We start from the raw sequence: 21,802 nt of genomic DNA, 5'->3' as shown, positions 1-21,802 counted from the left end.
GCCTTAAGGGGATGCCCAATTTTCCAGGGCACCAAAGAACATTAAGTTAAATAGCCTATTAAATTGCTTCAGAACAGTATTCTGTTAAGAAAAACACTAGCAAATACTGTAAAAGAGGGATTTAAGAAAGCTTGTATATGTCCTCCTCATGCCTTAGTAACTAGTGACAAACTGGTGGACATAGCCAGTCTCTGTCTGTTCAATCCACCCTGTGTGTGTGTGTGTCTGTGTGTGTGTGTGTGTCAGGGTTGGTACATTGGCAAAAAAGACTTAGGTACTTTTTCAAGCACCACTTATTATTATGTTTTATAAGAACCATCAATTAAAGCTGACAGTCTGCACTTTAACCCTGGCTATAGTCATTGTATAATTTCAAATCTAAAGTTCTGGAATACAGAGTCAAAAGGCCAGAAAATGTCCAAATACTTAAAGACTCCACTGTAAATAATGGAAACTATGATAAAATGACAGAAAGCCTATGTGGTTTTCTAAAGTCTCATTTGAATCTAGTCTGACTCTGTGTCACTTGGGGTCAGAGTCAGTGATTTCCAGTGCCTGTCGGTGGGGTTTGCTCTGTTGTCGTGGCTAGATGTTTGGCCTCTCAGACAGGAGGCAGTGAAGAGGTGGTGGGGAAGTGGCCTCTTCACTGCTGTACTCGGCAGGTTTACAGCCCTGGCTTTTGATAAGCAGTAGATCCTCTATTAACTAAAACAGAACAACAATGAAAGCACCATAACGTAACTATAGCATATATCATAGCATATATAATGTAACCCCCTATTCACACTGGGCTCGTACGCTTTTGAACAATGTGCCAGGGTGCTCGCTGTTCACACTTGCCTTGTGTACAAACGTGTCAAGTTAATTCGGAAATGAACTCAGGTTCTTTGTCGTGGTTCACTTCTGTGTACAAATATTGTGTTCACTTGTGTTCATATTGCAATAATCAAGTGAGCTCAGTTAGTTTTGTATTGATAAAACACTGGATGTTTATTTTTCATAACTAGTACAAATAAGAAATTGCATCATAACACGTACAATAACATACAGTATACATACAGTAGTCCACCAAACACATTTGACCAACCAAATAATAGACCTATAGAGCGAACACGTGTGACGTCGCCGCCATCTTGGTAGACGAGCAAAGCGATTCACAGGTCAATGGTCTTAGTATGCTGTGCACTTACGAATATGTGTGATTCTGTTTTGCCTTTCAACTAACTCAACAATGTAATCAGTGCATGTCCAAGACATTTACATGTGTAAATATAGAAGTAAAAGTTGAGACGTGTTCAAACTCAAATTCATTTCTGTGTAAAAGCTCTTGGCATTTTGCCCTGTCAAATATTGCAATCAACTGCTCATATCTAGATATTCAAGTTTCTTTGATTTAAAAAAAATCATATATATTGTCTTTCATCACAATTTATTATGCATTCCATCACTAAGTTTAAACTATTAATTATGTTTTTCTGTCAGTTTCAAATCTCGATTCGATAAAAAAGTATTTATTAAACACATTTTAATAATAAGTATTAGTATTGCTTACATTTTGTGAAACATTCAGTGTAACTCTACATCAGCTGCACATTTATGCATTCTGATTAGGATTTGCACTGCTCTCTAATCATTGATAGTTTATGCATCCGTACCGCCATGATCCTGATCAACTTGCCAAATACGACTTGAAATGGTCCAAATTCCAATCAAAGGCAGTTCATATAAAAAATACATTTATAGCCAAAATATAGTAAACAAATTTGTTTATTCAATAATGAAAACTGTATCCTACTGAACATGACCCTGATTATATTGACCAGTGTAGATCCAAACTAGCCTGCAAAACTAGCTACAAGTCAATCATTCAAAATCCAATCTTCGCACATCTGACCAGCAAAGCAATTCCGTTTCTGAATCTATGACAACATCCAAGTGTCTATTTAAACACACTGTATGCAGTTATTGAATACAACATTAGGCTACTATATTACTACTATACATTATAATCAGTGTTGCGATGCTGTATGATGATAGTTTTACCTATTTAAAAATATACAGAATCAGTAGTGTATACGACGTCTCCTAAATATCCGTCTAGGAGCATTTTACCGCTACTGCCGTACCTTTAAATATATACATTAAACATAATGGGGTGTATTCATCAAGGTCTTTTAGGTCAAATCATTTTTTCTGAATCTTATTTTCTCACACAAACAAAAGTACAAATAAGCCGCAAAATGACTGAAAAATGACTCACTCCCACGCAGCATCTTTAGATCAAATTGTACACTCCATCTATGCATGTTAACTTAATCTTGTATTTTATTCCTTTCAGAAAAAATGACAGAAATAACTTGGTGTAACACCCTTGATGAATAGATCCTAATATCCAATTGTTTTAAGATAACTGATGTTACAATTAACAAGTAAATGAAAGATGCATATAAATGTTATCTTAACTCGCTCGTACTGCTGTACAGTCAAAACTACACGTTATTTCCAGATGGGTGAAATGTGGAGTTTGTTTCCTGATTGCAACCGAGACCTTCAGTTCCAGTGTCACATTCGGTGTCTCAGTTCGTTTCGGTTCGGTTCATTTGCCAATCGATCTGTTGTTCACACTGTTCCCCAAACAAACTGAACTATATTGAATACTAAACAAACCTGTAGTGTGAATGAGCCCTTAGATAGTCTTTGCTAACCTTGTTGTTTGTAGCTGTTTTTGTTAACTAACGACGTAATTCTAAGACGCGTGTCGTTCCCCGCCGTTCCCCGCTGTGTCAGACTCGGAGCGGCTGCTCTGACCAATCAGAATTGAGATATCGAGCCCCTGCAGTGACTGGTGCTTCGGGCCCGTTCAGAGCGCAGCGATTGGACAGAGCGTGTGAGTTTCATTGGACGCCAACCAGAAGAATAATATCTTTTTACATTCAGACCAAGAGCACAATTGCCAGTTTGGAGGGGGGCATTACGGCCACACAACAAGCGTGCATTGAATACCATGGCTAAGGAAATTCGATCCCTGGACAAACCTACACTTCATCATCAAGGCCAAGAAGGGATAAAATTGAGAATAGCATTGTGCAAACGTGTGTGAAATGCACACACAATGCACCGGCGCCATACAGCACACTGCACACAGCTATTCATATTGAACTGCTAAAGGCTGTTTGAAAGACTGTACAAACACAGAATGTGCTAGAGGGTAGAGAGGTTGAAGTTTGCAGCAGGTGACTTCTCATGTGTCTATCTTCTAGGGAACGGTCTCACACACCAAGTGAAATGAGCAGTGTGGCATAATTCATCAGTACCCCCACAGATCTGCTCATTTGAGGAAATGCTACTGGCAATCCCCTGGGATTACAGAGGTTCTCTGTAAATTGGCCTTTCAGTTTCTGGTAGTGGTTCAGAATTTCAAGCACAACATCTGAGTTTTTGTAAACTGTCCACAACTCAGCACTTCTGCCCCAACCTGGGTTCTGTCCCCAAGGAGCTGGTTTGTTCAAACAGGACCCTGTCAGTCATCAGTCCCAAGCCACCGGTTAAGTCTGCTGCTTGACTTTAAATAGTCAAACCACGTACATAAAAATACAATTAAAGAATGAATTAAATTTTCGAAGTGTATGCGCATGTTTGAAAATAACACCAGTTTTAGAACTACATCAGCCAAGATGGATAGGCTTGCAGTGCATTGTGACTGTACAGGTTGGACAAGTTATGGGAAAAAGTGGCAGATAAGTATAGGGGGGTGGGGGGAAGAGGGAGAGGGAGAGAGAGAGAGAGGTAGGGGGAGATAAGACAAAAACTGGAAACTCAAGAGGGACCCTGAAGTGGATTGAAGATGAGCTTCATAACGAAATACATAAACAAACATCATCATTACATCATCATATAGTTCTCATCCACCCTAAAGACTTGGGCAATACTGCTGACTGCGGGGGTTTGTGTTGGCGGTGACCACAGAGCTACTTACACTGATTTTGAAACTCTGGACGGAGCCATCCAGGAACAGCACATTACAGACGACCTCCGACCTGCTCTTGTCCTTTGGCAGCTCCGATACCCGTATGTTGCTGATCCTGCCGCCCAACACACGCAGCCTGGAGGTCATCACTATGGTCGGGTAGCCTGGAAGCAACAAGCAGAGAGGAGGAGGAGGTTAATATATTTAATACAAAAGAGCAATTATCTTCTCTGCTGCTGGTTGATATCACTGTTAAAAACAAAATGTCTTCGGTGAAATTAAAACTGAAATTGGACCAATTCCACAATTAAAACAAAGTATGTATTTAATAATAGAACTTGGGTCTGTGCTGGCTGGGGAAGCAGCCTTAAAAAGTAAAGGCTTTATATCCTTGGTCATTTTGTTATGACAATAGCACTTGGGTCTTCAGCAGATGCAGACACCTTACACAGAACAAGTACACCGTTGCAACTGAGCGCGTTACCATTCCGACCTCACCATGGCTCTGAAATTCCTCCAGTACAGTAGTTTTCCCCAGAACTACTTAACTAGGATTGAACCAAGATCTTGTACTTAAAGTGTCACAGCAATAGCACTCTCCCTCTTAGAGCCTCCCATCTGACGCCGTGCCGTACCGAAGTACAATCCGCTTCAATAGTTAAACAGGCGTCGGCAGCACGGCACTAAAACACATTCTTATTAATACCCTTTTCTGGGGCGCGCTGCTGGCAGTACAAGCACTCTGCAATATTAATGAGCCGGTGGCCAGGAGGTAATGCATTTACCTTTGAATAATCCCCAGGGAGAAATGAAGGGCTATTGGCCTGAGGTTCGGCCTTTTAATCATCCCACACCACGCTGCCTGCACTGCCCTTCAGCACAGGAACCGCACGCCGGCTGAGCCCCTCGCTCTGAGAGGCCTGCTCTGGCACAGGAGCTCACCCTGGGAACCGACAGCCTCAACTCTGAACAGTGAAACGCACAGCAAGACAGTGGTAAATAATTTACTCAGGAGAAATGTACTGGCTTCCTTTTCATGCTCCGTTTACACATGATCGGACTGATGCATCGGCAACGCTTGGCAATGGAAGAGCCAACAGCTGGAAGTACTGCTTTTTTTCCCTCTCCTCCTCCTTGGCAGAGTACAGGTTTCATTTAAGCACTTCATTCATCAGGAACTTTGAAAACAGTCAATCAGGAAAAGTCAAATCATACTGTTTTTATTTTGTTCTGCAGATTAGATTAAGGAGGCTCACCCTGTAGTGCACACAAAAATGCACGCTCACTCGCACACTCACATCCTGGAACTTGGGCAACTATTAAACATGACCAATAAACAATTTGAAGGATGAGCTTTTAATCTTCTAATTTTACTGCAAATGTGCAGAACTGTAGGTACATGAACATGACTGTTAGCTCAGGGCTGTGATGCTCCCCACAGATCCACAAGGGGCGCTGTCTCTGCACTCCAATCCCTATCCACCAGAAGTGTGTCGACACCCTTTTGTTTGGATCGAACACAGTAATCTACGTGGCACAAAATCAAAGCCGTTGTACACACTGGAAGTCTACTCTTTTGCCTATGCACTGGGAGAGAAGGACTATATATGGCTGACTATACTCAAAAGCTCAATTAAATACGAAAGGAAAGGGCACCGCCTGCATATTTTTTCTAATTCCAGCATGTATTAATTATAGGGTTTCATCGTTGAGTCACTGGGAGTTTCAAAGCACTCGATCACAGAAATCTCTTCAGGAGCTCATTCTCACACATTGCCAATGGTCCAGGGCTTAGCCTGCTTCGGTATTTTAATATTTCAGTAATATCTGAACGGAAGAAAATGTACTGCGCTTCTAAATTGGGGTATTTGCTGTATCAGGCTTATGTAACCTCTCTGTGCATTAAAGCTCACGAGAAAGAAAGCTTTTGGTTTTTGGAAGCACAGCGCTTTGCTGACCTGCAGGCCATTATTGGGGGAGAAAACTGCATATCAAAGCCATTCCCTGAAGGGCAGATGTGATTCACAAAGCGGCATCACTTCCTCTTTCATTCTGAAGGGGTATTGTGCAAATGGCAGCACTGCACTCTCTGGTAGTGTAGTTGTGTCAATCGGATACTCGTTATTAATCTAAGTCCAGTGGCCAAACTCATACTCGGGCTGCCAATGATGCGTACCTTGATGGCAGATAGTCTCCAAGTGATGTATCTGCCTGGTGTATAAAGCAAGAAGGGCTCTATTCTCAAACCAAACGATGCTTTATAAATGTACATTAGCTGTTAGTTAAGTTGGCAATTTGTTTTTTCAGCACCATTAGCACCGTTACAAAACAAGATCATCATCATTATTATTATTATTATTTCCTCCTATAATGCTTAATGTTTTTAGCTCTTTGCCATTTTTACAGCTGTTATGAATGTGTGGGAGAACAAAAATGCTCCCCCAAGAAAGAGAGAGGGCTGCAGCAGTCCTGTGCTCTCCCAAACGATGAGCTCAGCAGCCGCAGGCCAGTGCTGTCTACGGTGCTGGGCCATTCTTAATATTGCACGCTATGCTAATCTAATACAATACGGTAATCTGCATAAAAAGCTAAGAAAGTTATTCATCATAAGATGCTGTAGGGCTGATATTCCACACACACTTCCATCTGTCTCTCAAAACGATTGGCTGAATGTTGGCTTTGACGACCATGAGCGTGTGTTGGATCAGAGAGAACGATGCTCAGATCGCTTCTCCTCAGTGACCAGAGAAACAGTGTGCCAGTGGTCATCTCTGAGGGGTTGAGAGCAACTGCCCACTGCACCACCTTAGCTAAACAGCCCTGCCTTTACACATCCATCACTGGTCATGATCCCTGCGGCCCCCTTCTCTCCTTCACTTCACTTCACTCGCACACTGCAGCCTTATTCGGAGACCTGGCTCCCGATGACCAAGACACCTTATGCATCGATAATCGAGCGTGGCAACCACCCAGTCCAGCACTGGTCACTTTCTGCAATGCTTCTGAAGCCAGCTGCCCCTGTCATTGAGGCTTAGAGGCTTACACTATCAAAGACCCTGCTTAACAGAACAAGCAGTGACTGAGCGGCCTGGATGGCAGCCAGCGGGCACAAACTCCACCGAGCGAAACGCATGCGAGAGGCGCGGACTTTGCACTCGCACAAACGCAACGGGAGAAGACGCCGTTCCGTCGTGAATGCGATCTACAGAAAGGGGTGGGGTTGGTGAGAATGAAAATGCTTTCCATTTATAGAGCAATGTGGTGTTTGGCTCCCCCCACCATCCTCTTCTCCCTCTTCAGTTAAAAAAACAAAACATGTTATCATAGGTAGGCAATAGGATCACATGGGGATGTTGTGTAGCAGTTTATGTCAAAACTAATACAAAACTAAGTAAATAAATGAAAGTTCAGTGGCAGCCTTCTCAAGATCAGAAAAGGCAACTGGTACAAATGTGCTCTCTCTTTCTGCCCAGTCTGAAGAACTCCTTGTTAAAGCAGCCAGGTGTTAATTTAAAGAGACAATCCTGCCTCCAAGCAAACTGAATACGACTCGCAGAGAAGAGCACACTGGACAACAACTCGCAGTGCAGAGAAATCACAACACGTGTGTCTTGGATGCCCTGGACTGGAGCATCTGTCAATTAATGTGTGGAGTGCTCTGGTGTGCTCGGGGTCCAGGTCGGGCTAGCAGATATTGTGTTTCAGGATCTTAGAACGAGGAATCCGTAACTATATGATGCCCTGATAACCAGGCAGTTGTCTTTGTTTTCAAGGAAAGTGACATCTGCTGACATCTGTCAGCTTTAGTTTTTCATGTTTGTTTGATGTTTGTGTTTGTTTAGTTTGTTTGAGAGCGTATTTAAGCATTTTAAGGAATTCAGGGGTTATGGTCACACCATCACAGGTGGGGATTTGTGAGCTCACCTGGACCCAGAGCTTGAGGACAGAGACGGACATCACTGTGCCTTCAGCTTCACTCCGAGTGGGCATGGTTTCACATTATCAAACCCCCACCAACCAGACGGACTGACAGGATGCACCGTCTTCGCATCTTCTAACAGTCTAGAGACGGAAGGACTGTCAGCACAGTGAGAGATGCTCATAAAGATACTATCGACTTGGATACACTCCTAAAACCAACCCAGCAGTCAAAAGACTAGAATCAAATCTGCTGCCAACATGGAGAAAGATGTACTTCTGTTCTGTTTTTCCACAGGGATACAAGCAGATGCAATGCTAACTAGCATCTATTTCAGGAAACCTACAGCTAGAGGTCAGTACTCGACTCTGATTGGTAGGTCATTTGTGCGATTCTATTGTGAGAGAGAAAAAGGGAGGTATATTTTGGTTTCAGAAATGACATCAGTGTAAAAACAAATCTCAGTACCCGCTCAGCAGAATGTGTCACTGCGTGGGCTACTTGGAAACTAGGAGATAACCTTTCACAGAGACTTAACATCAGTGTTTATTAGACAGTAATTATGCGCCTTGACAACCCCATTGAGGTTTTTAAACTACGCTGTACACACAATGTTCCCACACCTGCCGATCCAATCAGGCCTGAAACCAGTAGACCACAGTCCCCTTCTCAGATTGCCTCTGTAAACCAACGTGGTACAGAGGGGCAAGATATTGCTTCTAATGGCATTTCTATGTATTTTAGTCTGTTCTTTTTTCGATCGTGTTTATTTGTTTGTTCCTGTATGTTTTTTGCGGGCGGCATACATTTTTATGGATTGATAAAAGCCCCCATAGGAATATTCATTATTGTTATTCTAATTTATTATAAAAATAAAGAAACAACACAAACAAGAGTCTGAAGAGTCCTATATCGGCATAGATGCTGGTTTAACATGCACTACTTGAACGTTTTCTGTGATATTGCTTCACATTTCATTTTGATAATCAATCATAAACTGTATTAATGTATTTTGGGAAACACTCGGACAGAAACATTGCTTCCTTTGTAAGTCGCAATGGTAACGCAGTATGCGACTGATAGCTGCGATTTGCACCATTTAAAAAAAAAAGCATTTGTTTGGCATTTCGCTGTAAGCCCAATTAGTCACCCCTCAATGTAATTAGTTTATCTTTATAAACCCAGATGGCACAGACTCTGACTAATTAAGGTCACTGTGCCCAGTAGATGAAAAATAAACTAAAATTGCTACTTGAAAAAAAAATTGATAAGGCATCATAACACTATATATATTTGTTTTATAGTTTTTTTGGTCTCTGACACAACTACACTAGCCTAGATTAGTCCTGGTGTACTGATGCAACATTCAGCTGCCTCCTGACACCTCCTTGCTTCCTATGACACATGCCTGCATTGTACCGGAGCAGTACAGCTTGGTGTAAACTAGCGTTGTCCTTCCTGAGCAATTCTGAAGGAGCTGAGGGAAGCGCAAGGTGGTTACAGTGCAATGCTCTGTAAAGCCCATGTCTTTCCCTCCCCCATGGGCTGACATGCCCAGAGGAAGTAGACCTTGTGTTTAACAGCTCATTGTGCTGACAGATACCACAGTGCAGTGTAAGCCAACTCCCTTCGCTGCACTTTTGCCCAGGACCTGAAATATCCTTTGCCGGCCCTGTGTATTCATTCTTATGCACTGCTGTTGGAGCATTTACAATGTACTGCTCAATATCAATTATCGATCATTTATTTATAATATCTTTTATTGCTAGAGGTCTGTATCCACGTGCCATGAAATGCAAATTTTGCACACATTTGTTCAAGTTATCAACACGGGGATCATAATTCAACTTGTATTCCATAATAATAATAATGATAAGCAATGAAGAGGGAGAGGAAGAAGAGGGGACACACAGACAACTGACTTTTTTGTATTTACACGAGCAAGAAGACTGTCCCACCGGGGAGAAAACAGATGAACACGCGGTAAGAGTTCCTTCCGTGTGCAGTTTGATCTAAAGGTCTCGAGCTCAGCACACGGCTTTAACAGCTCGACACTCATGACTCCTGCCCTGCTTTTCTGTAGCTCCCGGCACGTTACACACAACTGTATCACTGTAGGCGTGTACCCGTGTAGTACGCATTCCAGAAACAATGTGAGCGCTTGTTAGATCTGACCCAGGTACATGTGCTAAACAAACTGAGACCTGAGAGGCAAGGAACGGCTCAGGTTGTACTGCACAGCTGTGAGGACAGAACGTGTAATAATAATAAAACATCATAATGATAATCTATCTCAATCACAGCCATACAGGTACAGAGCCAACTAGACAGGGGATTTCCGTTTGCTTTCTGTTTGCTTAGCTATGTTTTTTCCTTTTGAATGGCAAAGGGTTTTTTATAAAAGCAGAGGGAATATGCATGCAATTGTTTGCCAGGTTCCCATAGGTGAGAGTCTATAATATAATGTATGTGATCAAATTTTATAATAAGAGATAAAACTTCACTGCAAGCCTATTTTCCAACTGCAGTGAACCCACTTCACTAAAGGCAGGCGAGCGAGTTGCTGTTTTGTATCAGATAAAGGACGCAACCTACATGAAGAGAGCAGCGAGTTACTGCCAGTCGTGTTCTCAAGGACAGACAGATCCTCAGTGCTGGATGTGTTCACAAAGACACTCCGATATTCCTCTGTGTTATCCTACCTGCTTCATTTGTCAAAGCTAAAAACGTTTGTGCTGCCAAGATTGTCCTTTCCCAGAGGAGTTTCTACCAGCACATATTTTATCAAGGCTAGAAAAGGCCATTATAATTTATTCCTTTATTATTAAGAACTCCCTGTTTCAGTCATCAGATTTCACTAGGCATGTATTATTGATTTTTTGACCAATAGCTGCAGTCACTTTAGGACTTAAGTATAAAGCTATTGTACATTTGCGGAGGAGACTCTTGGAAGTGAAATGACATCATTCTCCTGGAGGTAAAAAAAAAAATGTCACTGCTTACATATATAAACCAACATCCCTTTTAATTCCTAACACACTGCAGTCGACCAAAAACTGCTCTCTCAAAACGCAGTCCAGGAGAACCTCAATGCAGTTAGTTTTATAGGGCACCTTAATCACCAGTTTCTAGAAACACTTGCTATTGATCAATTAACTGAGTCGCTTGCACAATTAACACAAGCGAACTCCAGTTCTCGAGGGCTTAAGATATTCAGTAAGTAGCCGCATGTACTCAAACAACTGCCCGGCGGATTAGAATGAAAGGTTTACAAGTATTTAGGATTGGATGGTTTACAGGTGACCTATAACAGCTGCTGGAATGGGATGTAAAAGGCTAAATAAGTTATACAAAGTGGTTTATTTGTATTTTGTTCATGAGAAAAGAGTTGTTGAATCAGCCCAGTATAAATCAGCTCGGATGGATCATTTCAACAGAGTTTATGAAGACGGAAGAATGTCCTCTTCCTCTGCAGGGTGCAGAACAAATGTCAGTATTTCATCCCCATCTCCTCCTGAACCTCTCTCTACAGCTACCATCTGGAAGGGCAGTAATTAATCTCTTTCAAAGACGTGGCACTGAACTAACCTTTGTTTCGTCTCTGGACATTGTCTTGGATGGGCTACAATTATGTTTCGCATTGTATTTTAATGTTTCCCATAACTATAGAATGTCAAGAGCCAAGTCTTTTTCAGTGCTCTATGTAAAACAATATAAATTAGAGCCCTCAAATGTGGCCAAGATTTGAATGAATTCTTCTGAATGGGAAAACGGAAGGTAAGAATTCAGATGTAGAAAACGGGAGTTGAGATTCAAAAGATGGCACAGAATAATAACATACAGTTTAGGCCTATGTATATATAGTTTTTAAATAGATGTGACACACCACATCCAGCTGCTGTGAAAAAGAGAAGAATGAATCAAAATCTCATCAGAACAGCCTGATAATGGAATCACCCACGATGCCACACCTAAATGCATCACACAACTCATGATTTTCAATGCATCACATTCGGGCAGGGATACATTCTGGCGACTGACAATTCCACTATACATATCCTATGTGAAAATAACATACATGGAATCCGTGCAACAAGAGCACAAAATGAGTGCTACTCAAAAACAAACTGACTGTAGCAGAAGTGGTGTGTAGTGTAGTCATCACTTAAAACAGATGTTGTCATTGTGGTTTTTGGCTTCATACAGTGACACTGCAGATTCACTAGCAAGACAGTTGCATAATCAGGAGTCCCCAGGGATAACAATGTAATTTGGGAGAAAACACTTTAGGGTCACACACCCAGGGTGCGCTAGTATATGGTGAGCAATCCATTTATCAGCTCTCAAAACACCCAGTCCTGGTGACACTGCACCAGCTCACATGCACCTCATGACAGCAGTCTGCTAGCTGCACAGCCTGGACTGGAAATAAAAAGCATTGTGCTATGGAGACTCGATTGAACATGCACCACAGACAAGGTGCTATTGGGGTGATGAGGACTTGGAACAGAGGAATACCCAGAATGCCTTGCAGGTAGTCAAAATGTAAAGGGTTACGATTTCCCAGAAGACGACAAATTAATTAATACATACATATAACACTGTCTCCTGAGAAAGTGGTTTGAAGAGATGCATTTTTAATAGGGCCTCCAATAATAACAAAGACTATGATGTTCAATGTTAGTCAGGCCAGTGCAGAATCACATGGCTATTTGCAATGTGTGACTTCATGGCATAAATAGCGTTTAAACTGAGCAGACAGAGCAGCAGTGTTTGAGTGTCTGGAAATAATAATGATCAAATAATCAAATAAGAGAAAATAGCCTAATAAAACTGAAACAGGTTTCACATATTTATAATAAAAGAAAATCCCAAACTTTGCTAAACCTTCAAATCACAGTCGGTTTGGGGATGTTATCAATCACGTTCATCCCATCGTTTTATGAGTTTATGTCATTAGCTCACTTGTCTTTAGGGCAGATTTCATGCATGAGGTCATCTCGAAACAGCAAATCAAATGGAATTCATGTAGGTTTAATCTGTCATTGTTCTTGAGAAAGTGACTCATATCGGCATAGACATACATTACAGTAAAAAGGTGATCAGAATATGTTAACTTTAAAAAAAAAAAATTATATTCACAGCTGAGGAGCAGGTTAGTTGTGTATGAACTATAATGGCTTTGGAGGGAGACACATTTACGCATCAGAGTATTCAGACGTCCCACATTACTGCGTGACTCATGATATGAGCTGCAGTGGTAAGATCTTTCATCTGATCTGGTCACATCTCTAGATCAGATTAAATGGGTCTGTGCAGAGTGCAGTGCCAGAGCCCAGACTGTAACCTATAACTCAGGAACACATTCAGGTGCCTGACCCACATCGCCCAAACAACCAACACAGCCTGCCATGCCAAGGGACCAGGGTAGTGATGTAACAGTAAAAGGGTCCCATTCACAATGAACCCGCTTAAATGTCAGGCAGATAAGCAGGCTGTGCCGAATGCAGGCAGTGTTACACCTGGATCAGAGACCACCTAGAAACGTGGGATACTTAAAGCATCACTAAAGCATCAGTCTACATTACATACAATATATAAATGATCTTATCTTCCATGTTTAACAAAAAAACATCCTGAAAATCTGGATGTACCAAAGAAATGGCACACAAACAGTAATAATAAAGTCTGCAAACTGAAAGACCTCAACAATGAAAGCTTATTTGTCAATTTATCAGCTAAACGAAACCCTGACAAGGAGGTATCGGAACAAATGAAGTCTGCTTAGCCAAAACGTTTTTTTCCCCAGAGAGATATATATTATAAAATAAATTCTGCTACAGCAGCTTCACCAGGAGCCAGTTGATGTTAACTTTGGACGTCAGAAATAATATCTCCCTCTCTGAACTAGCGGTACAGAAAGGACCCCAGGAGATGGGAGGCAGAGGAGGGCAGCGGACAGTGGCTTGGCGAGATGCAGTCTCTCCTCCCTGCAGCAGAGCACTGTTGGGCTGACATTCTTGTGGGAAGCTATCAGAACTGCAATGTAAAGCAGGACAGGAAGACCAGACCTTCTGTTAAGATAAGACTGGCCTCTCTGTTGATCTTACGCCATTCTGCATTATCCTCCAGACTATGACGGCCTACACTGAGAATCATACACGTCTTCCCAGGGAAATCCACTGAGGGTGTGCATTGGTTTATTCAGATGGTGGGCGGCACAGACGGGATTCAGACGTGTCAAGGTTAAGGCACGTTCAGGGGCACAATGTTTATCTCGCCAGTGTGCGGGCACCCTGCAGAGAGCCAGCACATAGCAGGAGTGCCAAGGAGGGCAAGCGAGATCATTTTGCAACTAGTAACAGTAAGAGAAACCCGAAGCTCATATGATATGAATGGAATGACTACTATGCACTGTGAAATGCAGCCAAAAAACAACAAAATAAATATGCAATTAAGTAAAATGAGGCTGATGGTGTGTCATTGACCTCCCCACACATTAGCACTGTGCTCATGGTATAAAATTATATAAAATTAGAGTGCCCATACATTTGTGCCTGTATAGTAATTCCCCCTGTAGACTGAGAAATAAAGTGCTATTTTGAGCCAACCACAATTACAATATCTCATTACTGACATATTATACCTGATATTTGATGCTGTCAGCCTATCTGCTAACGGATCCATTCAGTTAGTTGGAAATGCCTCTGTCTTGATTACAAGCTGGATCACAGCTCTGTGATTGCTTTGGTGTGGGAGTATGAGTGATAAGATTCCCTGGTAAATTTCGAGAAAACATCTGTCTGACAGATTCAAATGTATATAAATTAATGGAAGCATTCAAAACACACAAGGTACAGCATTAATAAAGGACAGATCCACTCTGAACACCGCCCCCCCAAGATAAAAAGGACAGTCTACTCTCACACAAAGCAATAAATCTTGAAAATAATGTATGGGCAACCTGAGTTGACAATTCTTTTCAAAGGAATGTGATGCACCACCCTTAAAAATACACATAAAATCCCTCTGGAAGATTTGAAAGCTTTCTAATACGACCTTACAGATACTGCTGCCTGCAAATGCAAATACTGCAAGAAATCTCGATTGTCAGACCCCCGTGTTTTTTTGGGCCTCTCGGCATTGCTAGACCACGACTTGGAGCTCATTCAGACGCTAAGGATTTTCCAAAGCATTGGTGTCCGTGGCATGCATAGCGAGAGCGCTGGACCCTCTCTCTCCCTCTCAACAGCGCCCCTGGTCTTTTCACACAGGCTCTGTGTCAGTTCACACACAGCAGCCTGCTGGCACCCAGCCAGGCACCGGCTTCCTGTGTTGTGTAAATTGAGGAAACACTACAGCTTCCTTTATAGCCTACTTCCACTTATGAAAAAAATCTGTAGAGAAAAAAAAAAAAAATCAAACAAACATAGGCAGACAGACGTGATTAATCTGGAATTATGCTATTGCTAATAAACAAGACCGCAGGATATACCAAGCTCTCTCTCTCTCTCTCTCTCTCTCTCTCTCTCGCACTGTTTCTCCGTTTCTCTCTCTCATTTTCTTTCAGTTTCTTGGTTGCCTGGGCACTGGGGAGACTTGAATAAGGAAGAACAGCTGTAGAAACTTGCGATGGAGATGCGTTTAAATCGAGGACCGCAAATCTGGAGCGAAGTTGCCCAGTGCATAGAAGGCAGCCTTTCAATTAACTCGAAGAGCCTGGTCTCGGAATAGTGATTAAAAGGATCAATGGAGCTGTTATATTGTCTGAATAGGCCTGGAGAGGCTGAAACAGATGTTTGAGCATCGCCGGGGCTTAAAAGCCAAACACGTCTGTGCGCTGGCTCTCTGCCATTCACAATCCAGCTTACTGAGAAGGGTTTTAAACCAGGGCTTTGCATGCTGTGGTGTCCGTGTAAAAAAGAAAAAGCGTGAAGACAATTTTGTGAATCAATGAATGTCATTTGAGACCCTTGCAAAATGGCATATTCACATCCTATTGAAATTATGCCACTGTGGAATGATGCAGCGATTTCAAGGACTCATCTTAACGGCAGTGGATGAGCTGTTCAGTATGAGGGAGGGCTAAATTAATCAATGGCTAATAAAAAAAAATCAAAACTGGAAATTAAAAAGATGATACAAAACTTGATTAGGGCATTTGTACACAAACTCAGATATCAATTAAAAATAAAGCATTTGCTTCTGTTTTGTTTCTAGTCATTTTTTCATGAAATATTACAGGGATGGAAATGTTTTTTTTATTTGTATTGCAATTTGAAAACTGCAAAGTACAAATTCCATTAATTAAATAATTGGTAGGATATGAATTAACAAAACAACAGTTGCCATAGTCTACAGTAGTAATTTCAGTGCAAGAGTTTGCACAATACTCAAAACAATACTCTGGAAACAACTTAGGTATAACTGAAAGACCATTCCCAACTTCATCTGTATCCATAACTAAAATCTAACTATCTCATTTTTGCATTTTCAAGTTGCATGTGTTCTTTTGGTGAATTGTTCCTTTGGAGATCAAAATCAACGGTCCATACAGGTCTAAATATATATTTGTTCCAGTAAAAACCCAGCTGTATAAATGGGTAATTGTAAAAATAATATGATATATTGTAACAATTGTAAGTCACCCTGGATAAGAGCATCTGCTAAGAAATATAATGATAAAATAACAAGGCCTAACACCTAAATAAATGTGTTCCCAATACTTATCTTAACAGAATTCAAAGTTCATTTGGGACACTAACCCTAACCAGTCACAACGCACCATTCAATTTAAATATTTAGTGATTTTGGACCATGTCTACCTCCATCTGATCCATTATTGAAACTTAGCATTGCCAAATTCTCTTTTTCATGCCACACCTTTAATACTTTTAAAAACACAGCCTACTGTGAGGTTACAGTAAATTAATGATCCCAGAATAAAGAATGAAAATCTCCTCAACCCCCCCCCCCCCAGTATTTTACCAAGCAGACACCATTGAGATTAGTACCTCTTTTGTAACTGAGACCGAGCAAAGAAGGCAACACCCAGCACAACAACATAAAATGAGCAGACACAAGATATCAAATACAAAAATAGGATAAAAGAGCACACAAAACTGGAAGTAGGCAGATGGTAAACTGGACATTGTGCAACCCAGTCCCCCCACCTCACACTGTAGGCTGACCAGTATGAAGTGTAGAGTGCCAGCAGAGGGGTCAGTAAGCACTGAAAGCTGTTGCCTAACTGACCTTTGCCTAAATTCAATGTAGGAAGCCTGGAAAGTCATTAAAGTGATGCAAGCAAGGGGTTGCGTACTTTCCACAGCTTAGCTCAGCAAACGTCATGATTTGCTATCACACCTTTGGTAGTGTTTCGCAACATTTCGCCCTTTCACTTGGTTTCATCCAACATGTCAGTGGATACACACAATGAAACGTTACGTTCCTGGGCAGAAACCTGCTGCAATGTCAAGCTGTGTACAAAGACTAGGAGGGGAAAAACAGAACAATGGTGAGGTCAAAGGTCTCCTCTTGTTCTGTCCTTTCACCTTAAGGTCTGTGAAGCGGCGCGGGACGAACAAGTTGCAAGCTCACACTTAAAAACAAACGCGTGTGTGTTAGAACAGAAACCTGTCAGGCAGCAGTGCTGTACCTAAGGCCTAGCAGCATACTGGGGCGAGGAGAGGCAATGTCTGCGGACAGGAAGCCGAGCTCTCTGCAAGGCTTTGACAACCCCTCTGCTTGCAAAAGCCGACTCCACAGTTGTGAAACCTCGGGATATGCAAAAAGCACGGTGGAAACCACTTCCACTCATCTTCAGACATAAAAACAAGAACCCAAACAAACCGACGCCTCCTTTCCCAGGAACAGCCGTTCTCTCAGTAGGCAGGCAGGCCAAGTCTTGACATGTCCTACACCCCCCCACTCCCCCTTCTCCTCCTAATGCAGTTTGACTAGAAAAATGGTTCTCAAATGAATGGTAAGAATGTAAAATATTTCCTAACCAAATCACACCCAAATTTAAGCTCTGAACACGGGTCGCACCTATACCGTGGTTCTTACCCTGTCCCCTGTGTCATGTATGCCATCCATCTTTACGATTCAGGGCACTGTCCCACTCAACAACAAACACCAAGCAGCAGATACAGTACTAAGGACAATTATTACAATTTTACTAGATTTTTGTTTTTAAATAGATATTACTAGTGTGGACTTTACCGTAGAACTACATGGTTTGTACATCAAAAATTATAATGTCAAATATAGGAAAAACCAAGCAACCTATTCTAATGTATCAAACATAGCGCATCTTGATATTTCAGATAATCACCAAGAAATCAAAACGTAAAGCACAATTTTTATACTCAGAATTGATTGATTGATTACAGGGTGAGGACGCTAATTAACAATAAATATCCAAAAGCAAATAATTGTTGTACAAGATTCCTGCTCTTCCAAAGGCTCATGGAGAAAAATTCCCCCAACTTCTCGTTGAGAGTTTATTTCCGGAGGGAATTGGAAGTTGCTAATGTTGCAGTAGCACAGCTCACAAAACTCAAACATATGCAAGAACCGTTAAATAAAAAATGTATCTTTTAATGCCTAGTTCTGATAAATCAGCAGGATTTAATTCTCATCAGAGGAAAGTGTCATTCTGCGTTGGAAGTGGTATAATTTAGCAAAGGAGCCCTGAGCTTTTTTATATTTTTATAAATTGTGCAAAATCACAAAATCCACACATTACTGCCAGGTCCATAACGACCCCACTACTCTCACTCTCGCAAGGAACATCTGAATGAGCTTTATCGCGTCGCCCTTGATCTCCAGCTGTACGACAGAACAGGCTGTGTCTGGAGTCCCGCAGATCAAGGGCTGCCGCAGGATTTGTACCGGCTGCAGGAGGGACAGTGCGACTGTCTGTCCTTGAAAACCGGGAGATACAGAGCATAGCTGGTACAGACCGAGCTGGGAAACAGCAGCTCCAGTCTGAAGTGGCTGAACCCTGCCGCACAGGGAGTTGAGAGAGAGAGACAGACATCTGGAATGTTATCAGTGTTTTAAAAGGGGGAGGGGAACAACAAAAACAAAACACAAAACACACACCCAATTGAACTTCCTGCCAGGAACATTGAGCCACAGCCAATGTCAAATCGGGGGTGACAATCCCTGAGCGTTGTGAATATCACTTGCAGAATGAAAAGTGCAGATAATTCGCCACCTCCCGCTTAACCCCTCCGAAGATGTGAAGCTGCCGATGTGAAACCCTATCCAGTTTGTTATAGCTCTCCGGGTCCCCGCGCTCTCATTTGGGATCCCAGGAAACGCACACACGCACATACACAGGCATCAAATATTTTTTTGTAAAGTTTCAAGGCAGTTGCTAAGGTACCTTGAGTTTGTTACACACACAATGTATTACTAAACCCATGGGGAAAACAGGCGAATACTTCAGGACAGCTGTTCACAATGTATTTCAGTGCAGGCCCACCCTTGGCCTTAACAACTGCTGTTCTCCTTTTTATAGAGGGACAGGAGAATATTATGCAGCTTCTCCTGCAGAGAGAGAGAGAGAGAGAGAGAGAGAGAGAGAGAGAGAGAGGCTGGTCCCTGCAAGTTTCGTCTTTAATGTACACGCCAGCTTTGCTCAGAGGTGTTTTGGTAGACTCTAAAGCAAAGGCAGTGAAAATGGTTCTCAGGATGATCCCCTCCTTCAACATTTTTTGGCTCTCTCAGCTATAGGACACTGAGGCATTGTGTTGGCAGACTCACTATTTACACTGTGGTGGCTGTAGAGATTTCACTACTTGCACTAGAAGCCATTATGCTCCTCAGAAGTAACCTGCTCATGGCACATGCTCTGCAATAGTCTAACAGGAACGGAGAGCTTGAGCGGTTACTACTGACAAGACGTTGAGCATACCTTTGTCTAAATGGCACATGTGTAGTGAATTTAACTGTTTAACAATCAGAGAATGGCTATACAGCTCGATGCATCCTGGGAAGTTGCTAAAATAAGGAATCACACACACTTAGACCTAAAAGTCTGCAATTTCCATTCAAGCCAATTTGACGAAAATAAAGGTTATGAGAAAAGATCCCCCAAGGCCCAGGGTTGAAATGATAAATTCCACACTTCACTTTCAGAAGAAAATAAATGATAAATCACTGTAATCACCCAAACTATATTACAAGAGGCTAAAATATAACAAATCTCATATAGGCATAATTAGTTTTGTGAATCTTTGTGATTATTTACCCTTGCTAGTACACTTGGTAACTTCAACACACTTTTCCAAGCATGCGGTTATCTAATACACATAGATGTCAAGTTTTCCAAGAAAAAAAGGGTGTCATATCAAGATGCCTCTTTCTCGGCCCTCTCTCCATCACTCAGCTACCCCAGAGAGGTGTAATTTGTCTCAACGGCCACCATAACTGTAAACAGACTTGACTACAACACAAAATAATACTTTCTTTAAAGATACCATGTATTTCCAACAATGAAGAGCAGTATAATATGGAATTACTGCGAAGACAAAGCAAAAATAAAATGAGTCGACTCCTTTTCCATTTGCCTGCTATACACACTATGCATTCTCTTGCACAGCCTAGAGTTGCAAGGGGAAAATAATTTAAAAAACAACCACCAAACAATTAGAAATAAAAAAATCTTGCCAAGTGCTGGCAAGGCACGATTACGAAGGAAAATCACTGCAAGTCCAGACTTGTTCAGACAGACCTGATGTGAGCTGGGAATCTGTGCATCAGATGCCATGCATGTGACACAACGTAGGCCCAGCACACTGACCTCTCACTCACCATACATCCGAATCAGCAGCGTGGAGAGTCCCTTTAGCAGGCCTGCAGCTACTGTACACACACACACACACACACACACTCACATACACACACACATACGGCGTCCTTTATCACCACAGACATGAATCCTACACTGCAGACATCATACAGCATAAAATCCATACAGCGCTGCACATTTTTTTCCGTTAGTAAGACAGCATGCCTTATTTAAATCACATTGTGACAGAATGTGAAAATACCCTTTACCTTCTCTTGTGGCATTCTGGGAAAACTGTGTGTAAGTTCGACTGAAGGCTGCATCGTTAAATCACCCTTGGTTTAGGGAACAAGCGCCGAGAAGATGGACCAAAACTGCCTACTGTCAAGCAGATGCAATATGCTATTTAACGATAGAGGTTCCTAGATCCAGGCTCCCCAGAGTTGCCCGTGCGCTGTCTGCTGAGAGAGTGGATTTTGAGCATGGTGCTTTATCTAGGCCTCGCTGCAGTGCATACAGCATGCATTTAATAATCGCTTACATCAAAGTGGGAGATTTTCAAGATAAAGTCGAGGTCGGAGACGAAAGGCCTGCAGGCATAGATTGGAAAACCGTGCTTTTGTACACTGATGGGGACACGTTAATGATGCATGGTGGGGTTTTTTGTTGTTGTTTTTCTTATTTGGGGCTTTTTTCAATGCTCCACTAACATTTCCCAAAAACTGAGCCTTATCCTAAGGTATTCAAACCCTGTTCAAACCCAGCTGTGAAACAGACCAAAAATACACAAAGACACAGTTGCTGTACACCAGCTTTCACTGTGCTGCAGTTCACAGATAAGAAATAACACACACATACACACACACACACACACACACTCAGACTGATGTTCCAAACCAATGCATTGGATTTCACTGACCATGTAGTGTATTGCTGCCCAATATCTATGCTGGCGAACAGTCATATTAGTTTTCTTAGGGCATACAAATGTGAAGACGCCCCGTTCCCCTGGATTCCCAGAGTGTTATTAGAAGGCGGTTCACAAAACCCACAAGGGCCTTCCTGCTATAATACCCGTCTCATTGATATGGTTCCATAAGGCTCATCTTCATTC

At 42.0% G+C, this 21,802-nt stretch overlaps 1 protein-coding gene across 2 annotated transcripts in view; it reads right to left on the bottom strand.

Moving 5' to 3' along the window:
• The window catches only part of ptpn3 (protein tyrosine phosphatase non-receptor type 3), an 83,139-nt gene that overhangs the window by 45,225 nt on the left and 16,112 nt on the right, over nucleotides 1-21,802 (bottom strand). For both annotated transcript variants that reach the window (XM_066691568.1, XM_066691569.1), the window contains exon 2: nucleotides 3,977-4,131. In XM_066691568.1, the coding sequence (XP_066547665.1) occupies nucleotides 3,977-4,131 (155 nt within the window). The remainder of the gene's footprint in view (nucleotides 1-3,976; nucleotides 4,132-21,802) is intronic.

This window comes from Amia ocellicauda, chromosome 18 (assembly GCF_036373705.1).
Source record: "Amia ocellicauda isolate fAmiCal2 chromosome 18, fAmiCal2.hap1, whole genome shotgun sequence".
Lineage (NCBI taxonomy): Eukaryota > Metazoa > Chordata > Actinopteri > Amiiformes > Amiidae > Amia > Amia ocellicauda.
This window is presented reverse-complemented; position numbering and strand designations above follow the sequence as displayed.